The sequence below is a fragment of the Temnothorax longispinosus genome, chromosome 8 (genome assembly GCF_030848805.1).
Source record: "Temnothorax longispinosus isolate EJ_2023e chromosome 8, Tlon_JGU_v1, whole genome shotgun sequence".
Taxonomy (NCBI): domain Eukaryota; kingdom Metazoa; phylum Arthropoda; class Insecta; order Hymenoptera; family Formicidae; genus Temnothorax; species Temnothorax longispinosus.
The window spans coordinates 12,002,208-12,022,120 of NC_092365.1; the positions used below are offsets into that span (position 1 = coordinate 12,002,208).

General features: G+C 32.5%; 1 protein-coding gene and 1 pseudogene across 5 annotated transcripts in view; one reads left to right on the forward strand and one right to left on the reverse strand.

Annotated features, from left to right (window-relative positions):
- Positions 1-11,186, reverse strand: part of Dpp10 (Dipeptidyl peptidase 10) — a 235,589-nt gene extending 224,403 nt beyond the window's left edge. For all 5 annotated transcript variants that reach the window (XM_071785411.1, XM_071785409.1, XM_071785408.1 and 2 more), the window contains exon 1: positions 10,941-11,186. In XM_071785411.1, coding sequence (XP_071641512.1) covers positions 10,941-10,973 — 33 coding nt within the window. In that variant the 5' untranslated portion in view covers positions 10,974-11,186. The remainder of the gene's footprint in view (positions 1-10,940) is intronic.
- A 246-nt stretch (positions 11,187-11,432) lies between these two features.
- LOC139817795 (cGMP-dependent protein kinase, isozyme 2 forms cD5/T2-like) lies at positions 11,433-18,973 on the forward strand (annotated as a pseudogene).
- The last annotated feature ends 940 nt before the right edge of the window (positions 18,974-19,913 follow it).

Below are 19,913 nucleotides of genomic sequence, written 5' to 3' on the forward strand. Positions count from 1 at the left end.
TTTTAATAAAAGATAAGATATATGTATTTTTTTTGCATTATATGTTGAAATAAAATTATATTTTTAAGTTTCGCTACTCATGTTATCAAATTTTCAATATTCAATAATGATCACCAAATATTCAATATTATTTGATAAAATATTAAAGACTAGATTTTTGTAATGTAATAGACGTTTAATTTTACTAGTGTATATTTAATTAATGCAAGTTAATTTTATATTTGTTATAAACCAATTTTTAGAAATGTTGTTTAAATTGCATATTTATTTACTAACAAAGGACAACAAAGAAGATAATTTTCGATATACTTTACAAATACTAGACACCACAGACGCGCGCTTTGCGCGCGCTATTTAGCTTTAACATTATGCAATTATTATTACACTATTAACTTTTTGATACACACAACTGTCAAAATATACGATGACAGCTGCAAATGAAGTAAGCGCAGCGAGAGAACCAATTGGCATCGCGGAAAAGCGGCAACAAAAAACCGAGATATGCGAGTATCGACTTAACATGCCTTTTTTTAGAAAGGATGCTATTGAACAATAAGTAGTGGAATGTGAATATATTCATTTATTTTAATGTACAATACAAGAAAAAACTTATATTTTTTCTCGCTTCTGATAATTTACTTCAATATAGGACTTATTTCACAGTCTCTGATTAACTTGATCCTCCGATTAAACTTACTCTTCATCTCTTTCTAACTGCCTCCTTAGAAAGAGACGAAGAGTGAGTTTAATCGGAGAATCATGTTAATCGGAGACGGTGAAATCGACTCATAGCTGTAGTGAGGAAATAATATTTAATATCAAGTCAAAATTGATTTATTCTGAGTCTAAAAGTCATCGAAAGTTGTGACATAAATCAATCAAAATCGATGAATATTTAAATTATTTTTTGATATATGTTTTCGACATCAATTAGATGTCGATTCGATGGGTCATTTCTCGCAGGGTATCTCAGCAGATCTAATTTTTTTTCCCCGGGAGCATATAAGATCACTTCTTATATAAGCATATAAGACATTATAAGAGATTTTTTCCTGGGTGTCAATTAAAACAAAAATAAATATATCTTATGCAAAATTAAAAAAAAAGAAACTTAAAATAACATAACCCACACAGCAAAATATATCTGAGATCTAGCCAGATATCTTTATGCCTACAATTTTAAGTCAAATCTGAGATATCTTATTTTCAGATATTCACAGAATATCTGCAGGACATCATTACTCGATATCACATTATATCTTTGAAAAAAACATATCTGCAACATTTGCATTCGAATATATGGTCGATTTATAGTTAGCTCTTATATTTCATAAAGATCAACTCAAGTTTATTTGTAGCCAATAAAACAATCCGAGAGGACTTGGACTCCATACCGATTCTCCCCGGCAAAAGCCAGACGCCGCGAAGAAACTTAGAAAATTTTCACTTGGGCGGCGCCGGAGGTAACGACCGCGGCGCGAAAGCAACAACTTGCCGCGACGGAATTTAAAAATTTTTACTCAGGCAGCGCCAGAGGTAACGACCGCGGCGCGAAAGCAACACACCGCGAAGGGACTTGGAAAATTTTTGCTCAGACGAGCGCTAGTAACATGCGCTGCCGCGACGTGGCTACATGCACCAGTACCTTCTTGTGAGCAAAAATTCTTACGCACTAGAATAAAAGGCGAACCTGTGAGATATTTGGCTCTAATATTTTTCACGCAGTGCGGAGATGACAAAATGCAAAGTATTGGTATAGTATTGAAGCATAATTTTGAATTTATTGCGAATTTTTATGAAAAGAACTTCTTTTATATTTGAAGAGAACTCAGAATTGGTGACATAAAAATGAATTTCTTATGAACTCTTAAGAATCATTTTAGAACAGAGAATAAATACGGAAAAAGAATTAATTTCATAAATCGAGAATTTAAAAAGAACTCTTCTTTTCTTCTTGCTATTTGGGTTGTATGTAACATATATCTGCTTTTAAATAAGGCATATAGGTATATCCGACATATATGCAGAATCAGATATCATATCTAGAGATGAAATTATCATGGCTTTTTATAATCTTGGAGATGTCTTTGAGATATTCTCATGATATCTTGCGCAATTAGATATTCCGTCATTCAGATATCTTCTAGATATCTTGGAGATATATTTTGCTGTGTGGTTATCATGACTTTTTATAATCTTGGAGATGTCTCTGAGATATTCTCATAATATCTTGCGCAATCAGATATTCCGTCATTTAGATATCTTCTAAATATCTTGATATATTTTGCTGTGTGGGAAGCAATCAGAAGTGTCGTTTTCGGTCGAAGTGCATCTTGGTGCTTAATAATATTTCACAATATCAATTATTATTAAATACATTTTTCAGTTTTTTAAACTGCGTGCCAATATGGATTTTGTCGGACTTAAAACGCAATTGTGTAAACTAAAACTAGAAATAATATCTCATATTAATTTGATTGTCAAGTAAAAGAATATACTAGAAGAATATTTATAACAGTTATATAAACTTATGGATAGATCCGAGTATAGGTTCATATATGATTATCTTTAACCTTATATACTTTTACATGATCAGACATGATAATATACAAGCATATAAGACTATATATATGTATGGCTATATAAGGTTATACTTAAAAAGATTTTATGGGGAATATAAAAATACCCGGGAAAAAATACCTCTTATTTGTTCATATTAGTAAATATATAATTGTATATAGTCAAATAAGAAATGGAAATATAGTGTTGAACAATATATTATATGACTAAACCTCTTTAAGTATAACTTTATTAAGGTCATATATGGTTTTATATACTAATATATTATCATGTGTGATAATGTAAAAGTATATTTATAAAGTTAAAGATAATCATATATGAATATATACTCTATAATGAATCTATCCATATAAATTTGTATAACTGTTATAAATATTCTTCTAGTATATTATTTTACTTGACAATATCAAATTATTTCTAGTTTCAGTTTACACAATTGCGTTTTAAGTCCGACAAAATCCATATTGGCACGCAGTGCCAATTTAAAAAAATTAAACATGTATTTAACCCTCAATTAGCACACCTCGGTTGGGCCATCTTAACCCTTTTAGGTCACATTTCCCGAGAATCCCGTACCGGTCACACTGGGTGAAATACACCCCCAGCGTGTTTGCACGTGTATAAAAAATTGTAGGTGACCTTAAGGAAAAAAAAAATATCCTGTTGTAGTTTAAGTCTTCCTTAAAAAGACTGTATAGGTTTGATTTGCAAAAAATTAATTTAACATATGTAAAAAAATTGTTGAAAAAAAAGTCGGAAAAGTGACTTTTCACAAAAACTCTAATGTAACTTTTTCAATTTTTAAGATATTTTAATTTTTCAAACGGTTTTTTTATCCTCAGATGACGCACTTTTCACTCATTAATGCAGTTTATGCGGCCGTTCCAAAAAGTATGTTGATTTTGAGGTATGAAGGTGCGATTTTTTGCAGAAAAAAAATGCCGAGAGAAAACTAACGGGCCGAAAAATATACCACCGACGGGGATCGATACTTGAAGGTCCCAACTACCTGTAGATGGCGGCCCAAGGCCCATTTCCATTGGTTTACTGGGTCGTTTTCGAAGTCAAAAAAACGCTGGGGTGCATTTTACCCAGTGTGACCTAAAAGGGTTAAATGCCACACTAGTGCGATTTGAGATTTTGACAACTTTTAACTGTCGTATCTCAGTCATTTTTAATAAAAATTTATGTAAAATTTCCCTGGCAATCGAGTAGTGCACTTTTTTTAAGGAAAAATTAATTATTTTTATGTGAAAAATTGAAATATATAAAGTGCTGAACGAAAAAAAATGGTGCGAATTAGCACATTATGTGTGCTAATTGAAGGTTAATAATAATTGATTGTGAAATATTATTAAGCATTAAGATCCGCTTCGACAGAAAACGGCACTTCTCATTGCTTATGTTATTTTAAGTTTTCTTTTTTTCTAATTTTGCATAAGATACTTAATTTTTTTAATTGACATATTAATTTTTATTAAATATTTTCGTAAACAGTGAAATTACCAGTAATAATTCGTCATCAGCATACATATGAGCAAATTACTTCCCTTAGCACTGACACAAACTGTTATATTTCTTGAACTTTTTTATTTCTTGAACTACACTTAAAAAAGTGATCTTGACAACATTATATGTCAAGGTCAAGGTTATTGAAGGGTGGTCCGTATTTTTGCATAATTACCAATGATTTATATAAAAATCTATATAAAAAATTTAAATCTCATAAAAAGTTTTACAAAAATAAAAATGCATGTTAAGTACATAAAAGATATTTAAAAGTGGTAATTATGCAGTAATAGGGACCACCCTCCGATGACCTTGACCTTGACATATGTTGTCAAGGTCACTCTCCTGAGTGACCTTCGGAAAGTTTTAGCCGTCGCTCGTTATTCGTTAAAAAGTTATAAACAAAAAAAGTTTGAAAAATACAGCAGCTATTTTGAGTATTGGAAGGCATAAATAACTAATATATACGTGTGTGTGCCCTGCTTTAAAGAAAATCACAACCGAAATAGTTCACGCATATACTTTCCACGCGAACCGAGGTTCACGCACACCCCCCCCCCGTGCTTTCGGGGGAGGTGCGGTAGTCCCGAAATAGTTCACGCATACACTTTCCACGCGAACCGAGGTTCACGCACACCCCCCTCGTGCTTTCGGGGGAGGTGCGGTAGTCCCGAAATAGTTCACGCATATACTTTCCACGCGAACCGAGGTTCACGCACACCCCCCCCCCCCGTGCTTTCGGGGGAGGTGCGGTAGTCCCGAAATAGTTCACGCATACTCTTTCCACGCGAACCGAGGTTCACGCACACCCCCCCGTGCTTTCGGGGGAGGTGCGGTAGTCCCGAAATAGTTCACGCATATACTTTCCACGCGAACCGAGGTTCACGCACACCCCCCCCCGTGCTTTCGGGGGAGGTGCGGTAGTCCCGAAATAGTTCACGCATATACTTTCCACGCGAACCGAGTTGTGTTTTGGTAAAGCATATAAAGTTATAGAAGTTGTGATTTTCTTTAAAGCAGGGCACACACACATGTGTGTATGTCCTGCTTTATAAAAGTTGTGATTTTTTTTAAAGCAGGGCACACACACACGTGTGTATGTCCTGCTTTATAGAAGTTGTGATTTTCTTTAAAGCAGGGCACACACACGTATATATTAGTTATTTATGCCTTCCAATACTCAAAATAGCTGCTATATTGTCAAAACTTTTTTTGTTAATAACTTTTTAACGAATAACGAGCGACGGCTAAAACCTTCCGAAGGTCACTCAGGAGGGTGACGAGATATGTCAACTATCTCGTCACATATGTGACTTGACAACATATGTCAAGGTCAAGGTCATCGGAGGGTGGTCCCTATTACTGCATAATTACCTTAAAAGTATATACAATTGTTAAATAAACAATAAATCGCCCAAAAATAGATATGAAATTTTAATTAGCCAAGTATCACTGAGACAAACATAAATCTAAAAAAGGACACTTATAAAAATATTACATATGTTTAATTAATTAAAATTTTATTTTATTTCTTTGTAACTCTATTGTGATTTCATGCAATTTCTCAGATGTATAAAATGGACTTAAAATCAAAATAAAGCATTGGCGTGTCACATTTTGATACATATGTTTTTACTCTTCTTTGATATTTTGCAAATTTTAATTTTAAGTATTATCCGCAATATAATATCAATAATATATAATTTTACACAATAGAAATATTAATACAAGTTTGATAATATTTAATTATACTCGTAAACTCGATTATCAGAGCATTAATTAGATATTATTAATTAAATGTTATCAATGTTTATCTCTTATCTATTTATAATAAATATTATATACAATAATCTTTGGTGTTGGATAAATGCTATTTGGTCATGCCAAGTTTTTATGTTTTATTTTAACTAGACACCACAGACGCGCGCTTCGCGCGCGCTATTTATCTTTAACATTATGCTATTACTATTACACTATTAACTTCTTGATACACACAACTATCAAAATATACGATGACAGCTGCAAATAAAGTAAGCGCAGCGAGAGAACCAATCGGCATCGCGGAAAAGAGGCAACAATAACCGCGATATATTCGAGTATCGACTTTGCACGCCTTTTTTAAGAGAGGGAACCTTTTTTTAGATGACGAGAACACTACAAACGCGCGCTATGCGTGCGCCATTTAGCTTTTTAAATATATTATTACACAAAACAAAATTTACAACAATATTTAATATTGCTACTTTTTTTTAGTAATACCACACATTAAGAAAAATTTAACGGTATATAAAAAAGGATTTTGCTTTACATACCCCAAGGGGCCTTAAAGAGCGTTTTGAAGGGACGTACCCAACCCTAACCTCCAATTCATCTACTACCTTACTGTTCCCTCCTTTGGACCAACGGTTTAACGTCTCTTCCGAAAGACGGAGCCCAGTTTTCTCCGCATTTTGCACGGAAAGGCGCGGTTTTTTCGAAAAAAAACTTTTCCATGATTCATGGCTCTAGTGGACTCGAACCTGGTTCCTCAGATTACGAGTCTGGCGCTCTACCACTAGACCACACCGCCGCAAAAACGGTATATAATAACATGATTTTTAAATGACTTTATACAAATATTTTTATTTAAATTGATTTTATGTTTCGCAAAGATATAAATACATTTATAATAATTAATTAAAAACCTCGAAAAATAAAAGAAAGAATGTCATAAACTGTACATATAACTCATTGCATACGAAATTTTTAACATGCCTATTATCTTTTAATTACAAAGGTGAATTCTTAACTCCTCTCTCTCTCTCTCTCTCACTCACTCACTCACTCACTCACTCACTCACTCACTCACTCACTCACTCACTCACTCACTCACTCACTCACTCACTCACTCACTCACTCACGCACGCACGCACGCACGCACGCGCACGCACGCACCACCACGCACGCACGCACTCACGCTACGCACTCACTCAAGCACTCACTCACGCACGCACGCACTCACTCACCACTCACGCACCACTCACTCACGCACTCACGCACGCACTCACTCACTCACGCACTCACGCACTCACGCACCACGCACTCACTCACTCACTCACTCACTCACTCACTACTCACTCACTCACGCTCACTCACTCACTCACTCACTCACTCACTCACTCACTCACTCACTCACTCACTCACTCACTCACCACTCACTCACTCACTCACCAGCATCACCAGCACTCACTCACTCACCACTCACTCACTCACTCACCACTCTCACTCACTCACTCACTCACTCACTCACTCACTCACTCACTCACTCACTCACTCACTCACTCACTCACTCACTCACTCACTCACTCACTCACTCACTCACTCACTCACTCACTCACTCACTCACTCACTCACTCACTCTCACTCACTCACTCACTCACTCACTCACTCACTCACTCACTCACTCACTCACTCACTCACTCACTCACTCACTCACTCACTCACTCACTCACTCACTCACTCACTCTCAGTAAATAATTTGAAAAGTGCAGAATGATTAAAATGTATAAATAATTGTAAAAATGATATATAACAATGATTAATAGATTTAAATTTGATAATTATAATTACGTAAATATTATACAATTACATAAATATTATAGAAAATGCTTCGTTATAACAGAATTTTGAACTTATTATTACTGTGTAACATTTGCGTAATTGTGTATATGCCTGAGCAAACCTTATATGGTTTCACATTATTCACAATGTACATTTTGCTTCAATTACTAAGAGCACTCCCACTGGTGGTCTCTTCATCGCATTTACTTCCGTAATGTAGTTCTTATATAATGCCTTTATTATTATTTCTTACTTTAACTATTAATTTTATTAACAGTTAAAGAAAAAAAATACAGAAAAACTTCTGTTTTTCTTCTTCTTCTTCTTCTTTCAAAATTTCTTTTTTTCTCTTATTTTTTATTGAAACTGAACTGAAAATTTCTTCTTATAGATACTCAAGTTCACTTCTTATAAAAATTATTAAAAAAATGTCCTTTTTACCTTATTTCTTCCAACGGTAGATACCTTTTCAATTGGACTCAATTTTGTATACAATAGACAGTCTGGTACACCTGATATATTAATATAATCAGAAATAAAAAAGAATTAAAATTCTTTTATAATTCTTTCTTTTAAATACCTCTCCTTCTTTCCTTTTTTTCTTTCGTTATCATTTCACTTCCTTTTTTTATCCAATGCTTTAAATCTCATCACGTTGTAGATCCATGTATAAGAAATAACCTTATACAGTTACTATAATGCATTTGTACAAAGAGCAGTATTAACAGTGTTTTAAAACGAAAACCACTTATTGAAAATAAAAAATAACACAAAGTATCATTTCTAAAAAATTAAAAATAAAGATTATAATAAAAACGATTTATAAAACTTATCTAAAAAACAATCTTGATACATCCAAAAGGAAAAAAGTATCCGTTAATGTAGAAGTAATTTTAACTTAAATACTTATAATAAATAAAACGTTAAAATACTTAAATTAAATACTTAAAATAAACTATGACATTTTCCATTTTCTGTAGCTGTTACTAATATACTTAACCCGTCGATACACATGACACATAACTGTCAAAATATGCGAATCGTTCATGAAGTAAGCACAGCGAGAGAACCAATCGGCATCGCGGAAAAGAGGCAACATTATAACCGCAATATATTCGAGTATCGACTTTGCACGCTGGCCTTTTTTAGAGAGGGGATGATACGACTTAAAATTTATGTAAAATTATAATACAGTCACAAAAAAATAAAATAAAGTTCTATTAATTAAACACACCTAATATCTTCAAAAGTATTGTTTTTTTTTAACATGCCTCAGTAATATTTGGCTAATTAGATTGATTTTATATCTATTTTTGAGTAGTTAATTTTTTATTTAATAATGCACACATTTTTAAATAATATATTTTATGTACTTGGTGTATATTTTTTACTTTTGTAAGGTAAGATTTTTAATAATTTTTATTGATAACGTAGTTGTTAAAAACGTAAATTTCTATCTCTCTTGTGATAATCATATTATTAATTCAATATTAATTCAAATTATATTGTATATTTGTTTTATTATTCGTATTTATTATTCTGCAATTTAATTTTACAACTAAAATGTATCATACTCTACAAAATTTAAATAATGTTAAAATTTTTTGTATTTATAGCAAGAGTAACCAAATGACAGAAAATCTAAAAGGCTCGATATGAGCAAAGATTAATATTTACCATAATGATATATGTATTTAAAATATTTTTATAATACCATTGACGTATTTGTGTATTGTTAGATGATTGTGTGAATAAGTGGTTTAAATTATCAACAAAATGATGAAAATTATATTAACGAAAATTGTAATACTCGACGGAATTGTATCTTTATACAAATACGTCGATTACATTCTTATTGGCTTTTGATATTTGAAAAAAGTGTTGAAAATCGCTGATATTGCGATACTAATTGTGTGTAGAATACAAGTGGATTGCAGGTGCTTTCATGGTGAGAGTAGCTAGTCAGCTGCTGTAGCTAAAATCAATAGGGAAGGAAGTGATGTGCTGCGCTGCGTGCGTCAATGTGTTAGGAGAAAAATGCGTATTAATATGTCACATTCTTAAAAATAGGTTTCGAAACAGATTAACTTTCAATGAGTCTAATTTCTCATATGTAATTAACACGTAACTATAACTGTATTCTACGTCAAAACTATCGTATACAACAGTACAGATACATATAAAAAATAACTAGATAGCATTTTATTATTTGGTTATACTGTTGCGACGTCGCATTAATCTGTATTATTAATAATTAATATTATCCTTTTTATAAATTTTATTAAAAATAATTTATTGGTTTTGATTCTGTTCGGCAAGGTTCCATGTTAATTGAGCATCTTAAGCAAAAACGTTCTGGCAAACATTTAAGATAATATAATGCATGAATTAAAGGACATTGTAATTAACATGACATAATATTTATCACAATCGACTATAAAAATCACTAATTTAGACAAATTCTTAAGTGCAAGTATTTCAGTGATTTTAGGATCTGAGGACATTCGTGCTAATAACTGTTATTTTATATATGAAATTTTAAACAAAATTTGAAAATTATGTTTATGGGAAATTTAAATCTATTTATTTTGTCACCTCTCATATATTAATTGTACAGGATGTTACCTAAGTAAGTACACAAACTCGAAGGAAATATTTCTTGGCTTATTTTAAGGAGAAAAGGTCCTATAAACATGTGTTCTAAACTGCTTTATTTTCGAAATATAGGGTGTCAAAAATGCACGCTCCTCTAAAAATGTTTTATCGGTACTAGAAAATGGTTCTTAATACTATATGTACGCATACCAAATTTAAATAAAATATCTTTAAATGTTTTCCAGATTTTTGAAATTTTTATTTCTCTTCACAACTTTAACACCCTGTATTTTGAAAACAAAGCATTTTAGGACACATATTTATAGGATATTTTCTTCTTAAATCAGCCAAGGAATATCCCCTTCAAGTTTGTGTACTTATTTAGGTAACACCTTGTATATTTTTTTTGCTAAAATCAATAACATTTTTATACTTCTAATGTCATTTCAAGATTAATTAGTAATATTTGTTTGCAAGTAACAGAGATAGAATATATAATTATTCTTTATAGAAAATATGATGTTCTTTAACAAGATTATAATTTCTTACATTATATTATATTTAGATATTAAGAAACAAATAGTCGGATCTGTTTACATAGAAAAAGTTTATGAAGAATTCAAATCTAATATGCAACAGCAGGTTTAATTAATTACCTCGTCGTCGTAAATATTGTCGTGATCTGCCATCGGTGGTGCAAATCGAACGCTCCGCTGCTTTTTCTTGACCTGAAATGCGAAACGACGCGGTCTTTTGCGTTTATCCCATTCGTTGATGGTAATCTCTGCAATCGTAATTTATTTGCTTCACAATTTCGAATCTATAACAAGATCAAAAGACCTTATTTTACACCTATAAATGTCTTAACAGCTATACTCGCACTGCACGAATTTTCGATACTGAGCGACAGATCATCCCTTCCAAGAGATGCTGCAGATGTAGAGCTTGCGCATTTGACAGCGGATGCTGCGCTATACAGAGACAGGTAGAAAGGGAGGGGTGAGAAAGGGAGGGAAGAAAAGAGGGCGACAGAAGAAGAGGGAGAGAGGAAGCCAATATATAAAAATATTCTTGCACACAGCGTAAGAAATAAAGAACAACGACGATATGTGTATACACGGAATAAGTAAATATGACATTTTTGATCATCAGGCAAATGGATCTATTAATTTGCTACTTATAAATATTTGCTTATATTTTGGATTATATATCGATCACCATCAGATTTATTTCCCATAGTATAAAAATTCTAAATCATTTTTCTTGTGCTCAACGAAAGAGATATTATTAAACAATGTTCACCAATCACCGTTCTTTGAACAAATATATAGTGCTTGAGATAGTGTGCGTGAGAATAGACGCGTTCAAGTCAGAAAAGGAGCTAGCCTGCTCGCCGAGCGAATGCAAATTAAACGGTAAAAATTACTAGCTGCTTTGTCGCAGCTGGTCTAACTACGTAGTACCTACCCAGCAAAAACAACTTAGTCAAAGTGATATCAAATTGCTATCAAATTGACGAGGGGTATAATGTCAAAAGAAGTAATCAAAATAATGGCAAAATGATGGCATCATGACTGCAAAACGTCCCATACCTTGATGGTGATTATGACTGTCATTTTGACGTCATTTTGATGTCTGTTTGATGTTAAAGTAAATAATTTCCTCTACAGTAATGTACATAAATGCAAAATTAAAATAAAATTAAAACTAAATTACATTGAAAAAGAGACAAAATAAAGACAGAAACATATTGCATAAAATTCTTTAATCAGATTTAAGCTTCCCAAGTAGCAAAGTGACGTCAGAAGACGACATAATGACGTCTATTTTTAGTCTTTTTTGGTCCACGACGTCATAGGCTAATAATGGACGTTTATAAGACGTCATTTCTTAGACCATCTAAAGACGTCATTTTGAAGACGTCTTAAAATTGTCCAAATAACGTCTTTTTGCAACATAACTATTTTTACTTTTTAATGTTATATATAATAAAATAATAATAAAATAAAAATCAGAAAATTAATTACAATATATTTATTTCGCAATTTTATGATTAAAGCGGTGAATTTATGATATAATTAAGTGATTATAGTGTAATTAGTGGTTACATATATGCAATGTAACGTGTAAACTATTTTCCTGATCGACATATTATTCAAATTGCATGTAATAATCATTTCGATTTTGTTTTGTTTAGCGCCGGTTGCGCCCGTATTCCTATCTGCGCGCAACCCAGCGTTTCGACACTACTTTTCACGCTTGCGCTAATCTTGTTCATTGCGTCACGCGATCGGCGCGGCGGTCGTCTCACTGTTGCCGCGATCGAGAAGATCGGCTCGTGCCGGCAGAGATTTATTAACTGTGCTCACGGTGATACTCTCGTTCATTATAGTTTACGCGGATGTCTCTCGTTTCATAACCTCATTTGTTTTGTGTCGCTCGTGTTTCAGTCACTCGTGCCGTGCGGTAGTACAGTGATGAAAGTTCGTCCGGTTACACGAGTTAACGTTGTCGTGATTGTATCATAAAAGCACGTGGCGGTTATCGTCAGTGTGCATAGCTCGACTGTTAATTGCAGTCCCGCGTTTATGCCATTTATGGTGTTCTCTGTGGCATTTCTCTGTGTGTGCTCATCGAGTTTTCTCGACACGATGAGACGTGTTTGTGCAAGTGCGCTTTGTACAGTGCGTTAAGGACATTCAAGAACAGAACTGCATTATACAGCGTAGAAGATATTGTTCTATCTAGTTTTTTGGCACCCTCATTTCAACTTTTCGTGAATTCAATCTGCTCGGATACCTAACATTACCAAGATTTAACAACCTTACACATGCATTACAGTTATTTTTACCCGGCAGTAATATAATTTATAAGTAAGTAATTTAAATAATTTTTTATTGTAAAGTTTATATGTATATTATTGCAACTAATTTTGTGTGTAAAACTATTTTTCTCGTGTCTTAATTTTTAACAGATTATACTCATTATTATATGTCATAATTATGTTCCACGCTTAGCATTAGGATGAGACAATAAACCGAGCAATAAACTGTACATTTCAAGTAAGTTGATTAATAAAAATAAAAATGGATAGATATGTAAAAACAAAAATAGATGTATCAGTTTATTGTTAATGTCCATAAAAAATTATCGATATTATCAGTAAATTGAATTTAAAAAAAAGCAGCGAGGAGAATAAACTTATTTGCAATTTGTAAATGTATTTAACTTTTTATAACAGAACTAATTCGTACTGATCAAAAGTATATTCAAATCTTGCGATTTCTTTAGATTATTCAAGGAATTCCGGGATGTACGGTTACAAAACCTTCGGACTATTGCGACTCTCGGCGTGGGTGGTTTCGGAAGAGTTGAATTAGTTCAAATTGCCGGAGACAGCACACGATCCTTCGCTCTGAAGCAAATAAAGAAGGCACAGATTGTCGAGACGCGACAGCAACAGCACATTATGTCAGAAAAAAGGATCATGAGCGAAGCGGATTGCGATTTTGTAGTCAAACTTTTTAAGACTTTTAAAGATCGAAAGTACCTCTACATGCTGATGGAAGCTTGCTTGGGTGGCGAGTTATGGACCGTTCTCAGGGACAAGGGACATTTCGACGATGGTACTACGCGCTTTTATACTAACTGCATGCGTTGTGGAAGCATTCGATTATCTGTACTCCAGAAACATCATCTATAGAGATCTTAAACCGGAAAACTTACTTTTAGATAATAAAGGGTAAGAATACATTCATCTGTATAATAATGATGTATTATTTCAAAAAAATTAAGGAATTTTTATGGACATATTAAGATATTATTATTTTCAATACATCGAAAAACAGATGCTCCGTAGTACTTAGCAGATGGATTTAGATTTCATTGTATTATTATTATTTTTTTTAGATATGTTAAACTTGTGGATTTCGGTTTTGCTAAACGGTTGGATAAAGGAAGGAAGACGTGGACTTTTTGTGGTATACCAGAATACGTGGCACCGAAAGTCATTCTAAATAAAGATCATGACATAAGCGCCGATTATTTATTGGTCCTTTGGCGTTCTCATATTCGAATTACTTACGGGTACGCCTCCTTTTACCGGCGCTGATCCAATGAAGACGTATAACATTATCTTAAAAGGAATCGACGCCATAGAATTTCCTAGATCCATCACGCGTAACGCAATGGCGCTCATCAAAAAGCTTTGCAGGTAAATTATGATACGCTTTTACGTATTAGAATATTTCATATATATTCTTGGGTAAATATTTATAGCATAACAACATGTTTGTTGACTGCAATACGAATGTTAAACATTAAAATTTCTCGAACAATAAAAAATTGCTCTATGTGTTTTCAAGGATAATCCTGCAGAACGTCTTGGATATCAAAGAGGCGACATCAGTGAAATACAGAAACACAAGTAAATACATTTCTTAGCATTTTAAGGATATAAAAGAATATCATAATGATTTATTTTTATGAATCCATTACAGATGGTTCGATTGGGTTTAATTGGAAAGGTCTGAAAACGTAGAACTCTGGACCCCCCAATACTACCCCGAGTTCAAGGCTCTACAGACACGGCGAATTTCGACGCTTATCCAGCTGATTCCGATCCACCGCTACCCGACGATATTTCCGGTTGGAATAATGACTTTTAACGCAAAAAGTTTAAGGGACTTCTATTTAATATTCGCGTTTTTACTAGCAGGAAATTGTAATAGGATTTAACGATCTCTCGATCATACGAGATAATTGGTGACACCTGCATTTTTTCTCGTACTACGTGATATACAGATTATAGTCGCATGTTATCATATTTTTACATTTTTTTTTGTCATATCTCGCAGTATAATCGTGATTCGAACGAAGAAAACTGCATTGTGATAAAATTTAGAATTTTTATAAATTTCGGATGACATATATATATATATATATATATATATATGTAAGGATCAATCAGATATTTAACCTTTTGACAGTCACGAAGCAAACTAGTGGTCTATAATGCCCGATCTACAATAGCTGTAGTAAGCTGTAGTAAGCCTCAAGCCGTAAGAAATTGACCAATTACAGGCGAATGTGAGGAGAATAATCGACTGTGATTGGTCAGTTTCTTACATCTTGAGGCTTACTACAGCTTACTACAGCTATTGTAGATCGGGCATAAAGGTTGACGACACACGTTACCAAGTTACTCAAAGAAAAAAAACAATGCGATACCTTCATACCGTTACTTATTCATACCGTAACTGTCAAAAGGTTAAATATCTAGAAAATAATAATAATAAATATGGATACGATATACTACTTGCGATGGATGACGGAATTAATAATGACATATTTAACTTTATTATAAATAATCTGATGGATCCTTTACCAGATAATGAAATAATCAGACGCAATGAAAGACCGAAAAATGAAAATTATTTTGAAGGTGTAATTCCGAGGTATACAGACATTCAATTTGTCGAACATTTTCGTATGTCGCGAATTACATTTGAGGTAATTACATAAAATTATAGGAATATATATATATATATATATATATATATGTATTGTTTGGTAACAAATATAATACATATAATCTAGATACATATAAATACATAGTAAATATGTGACAGTAATTCAATATTTACTAATCAATACATGCACATACATATTGATAATAAAATAAATAAAATGACAAATTATGCATTTACACACGTACACAACTGTTGCTATAATAAAATTGTACACACGCGCGCGCGCGCACGCACATACTCAACAATTATATTAATATATGAAGAAAGGATAAATGAAATACACAATTGTATTACATTTTTTTCATTTATTATACACAAATGTATCATAAAAAAAACCATATGAAACCAAATATTATGAAAAATGTCGAAAAACTAAACGTGTGAAAACCAAGGCTGTGTTCCCAAATTCACTGCAGTGCTAAAACTTTATAGTATACGTCACACGTGTACTATATATTTTCAACGCTGGCAGTGAATTGTAGAACACAGATCAAATATATCAGAACCAAATATGTCAAAACCAATACGAACGTGATTCTTGAATACAAAAAATTAAAGTATTACAATAAAGTATTGTAATAAAAGATTACAATAAAGAATTACAATGAAGTATTATAAAGTATTACAATGAAGTATAATAATAAAGTATTACAATAAAGTATTACGAACTAATCTGGATTTTTACATTTAGCTTATAATAATTTGTACTAGAATAAATAAAATATGTACACATACATATATACATACGCACGCACGCACACACACACACACGTGTAAATTGTTTGTGTATTGCGTATTGTTGTCTATGTTTATTAGGCTTTTTTGTTTCAGTTGAACTTCTTGCACAATTCATCTTTCTCCTTTCGACTCCAATATAAAAAGAAAAAAAGAAAATATGAACCGTGCAAGAAGTTCAGGTAAAATGAACAGACCTAGTGTGTATGTGTATGTGTGTGTGTGTGGTACGTATGTATGTACGTAGACATATGTGTAAATATTCAAAATACTTGGTAATACATCAAAACTAAATATGTTAAAAATATATTCAATTTTTGACCTGATTACAAATAACTCAAGAAAAACTAAAGAAAAACTGAGGTATTACAATATATATATATATAAAGTATTATAATAAAGTATTTCAATCAAGTATTACATAATATTTTAGATATTTACATTTTACTTTTATTTACTTTCAGTTATGACAGTAAGTAAAAAATGGACATATACATATACACATACGTACGTACGCACATACACACACACACACACACACACACACGTATAAATTGTGTGTGAATTATGTGTATGTTTATTAGACCTGTTCGTTTTAGTTGAACTTCTTGCACAGTTCATCTTTTCTGCTTTTCTCTCTAATATGCAAAGAAAAAGAGAAAAAATGAACCGTGCAAGAAGTTCAGGTACAACAAATAGGAGTATTATGTGTGTGTATGTAATGTGTGTTCGTGTGCGTGCGTGCGTGCGTGCGTGCGTGCGTGCGTGTAAATTATACAAACTATATAATTACAGAAATATTTTTATTTAAGATATTACAATTGTGCCAATTTGTAATATGTCCCTACGTATATGAACGAGATAAGTTACATTATTTTTATTGTAATGTGCAACGTCGATTACATATGACGATCTTTATTGCATATATATATATGTTTATTATAATTTGAGTTTATGACACATATTGTATGTACAGTTTGATGATACATGTCATCATTGCGCATGAACGAAGGTACTATAGTTTTCATCCCAAATGCGCGTTTCTAAATTTATTTTGAAAAGTGTTGCAACTACTCTGGTAACAAGCGTACAATACATTACACATATGTACCATCGGTAAAATGTGTAAGCAATTTGCGGTCCACACATATGCACATGTGCGTACCGTGTACGTGTGCGTTGAGAGCACTCTATAAAACTGAGGCCCGTTTCTTCCGTAACATCGGATTAGATAATCTGCACACACATATATACACATACACATACATATACTGTTTATATATTTATGAAATGAAGTAAGAAATATATTTACAATAAACATACCTTTTCTGAAGTGTACAAATACAATATAAAATGGAAATTATATGATTTAGAAAATTGAAAATGGGCCCCTCCAACGCCCATTTCCGTGAGAACACAACCAATATAATTTTTTCTGTCTCTCCGCTTGTAATGTACAAATGACACATTTGTAATTATCAGTACCATCCGAACAGATGTTTCTGACATTTTATTTTGTCAGTACCGTCACAAAAGATGCCTCTGATTTTCATTACAATATACAATCAACCTCTCTATACATAATGCACGTGTCTTACCCTACGTCCACGACTACGACATTTACGTCTCGTTCTCTGCCATCAGCCAAAACTTGGAAACTCGTAATACCAGTAATACATCAATACGTGCAGCACAAGTTTAGAGTTTGTGCATATATAATCGCATTGATCGATTTGACAAAGTGTCAAAGTGTCGAAGTCATCAATACCGAAAAATCACACGGATTCACGGTCTCATGGATGCAATCGTATATATTATAAATTATAACTATTATCTATTTATCTATATTAATTAAAATTATATTGCCGTAACCGTAAGAGATGTTACGAATGTACGGTGCAGACATAACCTTTCTAGCAGATGAAGTAGATCTGTCTCTGCCTTCTGGCGTTCTCTCTCTCTCTCTCTCTCTCTCTCTCTCTCTCAGAAGAAAGAGACATATCTACTAGAAAGGTTCCGTCTGCACCGTATATGTTAATGTTGCCACGCTGCCTCTTACGGCAGGGGCCAGTCTATGGCTACGGTCAACGTGACGCTACAAATGCTTTGGAGCGTTCTTCTTCTCCTTCTTTCTTCGTTGAAAGAAAAGAGAAGAAGAATGCTTCGAAGCATTTGTAGCGTCATGTTGACCGTAGCCTATATATTATAAGTCTGTGTCAGTCTGTGAGTTAATCGGTACCGTTAATGGATATTATTGATTTATTGCATTTGTAATAATTGTTTCCTTTCTATTTGTTTCTCAATCTGACAGCTCCCACACCCACGAAAACCGTACAAGTGAAAATAACACCTGCTTTACGCTCTACGATACTGCCACACAGGCTACACTGAAAACATATTTTGTGAAGTCTTCCAGTGTTCCAGTAAGCATTTTTTTTAGTATACATTTTTATTAAAAGAATATTACTATTAATATTAATAATAGTATAATAAATGATTAGTATAATTACTTTTGGTTGAACAGAAAACAAAGATTCAATTTTAAGCTTCTCAAGTTCTCTGGAGACTATGGAGATCGACGTCGACAACATCGATAATGACGATAATAATAATACAAATGATGGCACGGATACTACTGATACTACTAATCCTAGTATTCCTAGTACATCCAAATTATCCTCAACCTCTCTACCATTTATTTTAAGAGGAGAATTTTACGAAATTACAAGTAAGAGCACGGACTCACGAATAATAGCTTAATGTAAAAATTGCCCTAAAACGATCAGCGGTTCTAAAACATCTACTGGAAATTTTTTCAGTCATTATAATGTAAGTTACATATTTTTTTTATTTTATCACTTTTTATTTATAATATTTTAATGTTTACATACATTTTTTAAATTTATTTAAATATTTATTAGAATTTAAAAGAATAATGTTTTATGTTAAATTCCTTTTTTTATTGGTTTTTGATTTAGAAAATACATCCTCATTTAACGCAAAAGATTAAATTAAAAAGATTGGAAAATAAGAAAGAGCAACAAAAGATGCAAAGCATAGTACCGTTTGCAAAGAACAATTTCGTTTCGGTGAAACAGGTTTGTATAATTTAATAATATATAACATTTAATGCACTAACAATGAAGCATTAAAAACTCTTTCAAAATAATATTTTTTTTTCTCTTACAGATACACAATTTAATTTTAAGTTATATAATTGAAGAAATGCGTCCTCTCTCAACACTGTTTATAAACCGGCGTTTAAAAATTTAATTTGTGGAATAGCAAATAATACATCTGAAAACATTCTGCCTGGTAAAAGTGCATTGTCAACTGAAATTAACAAATTGTATAAAGAAAAAA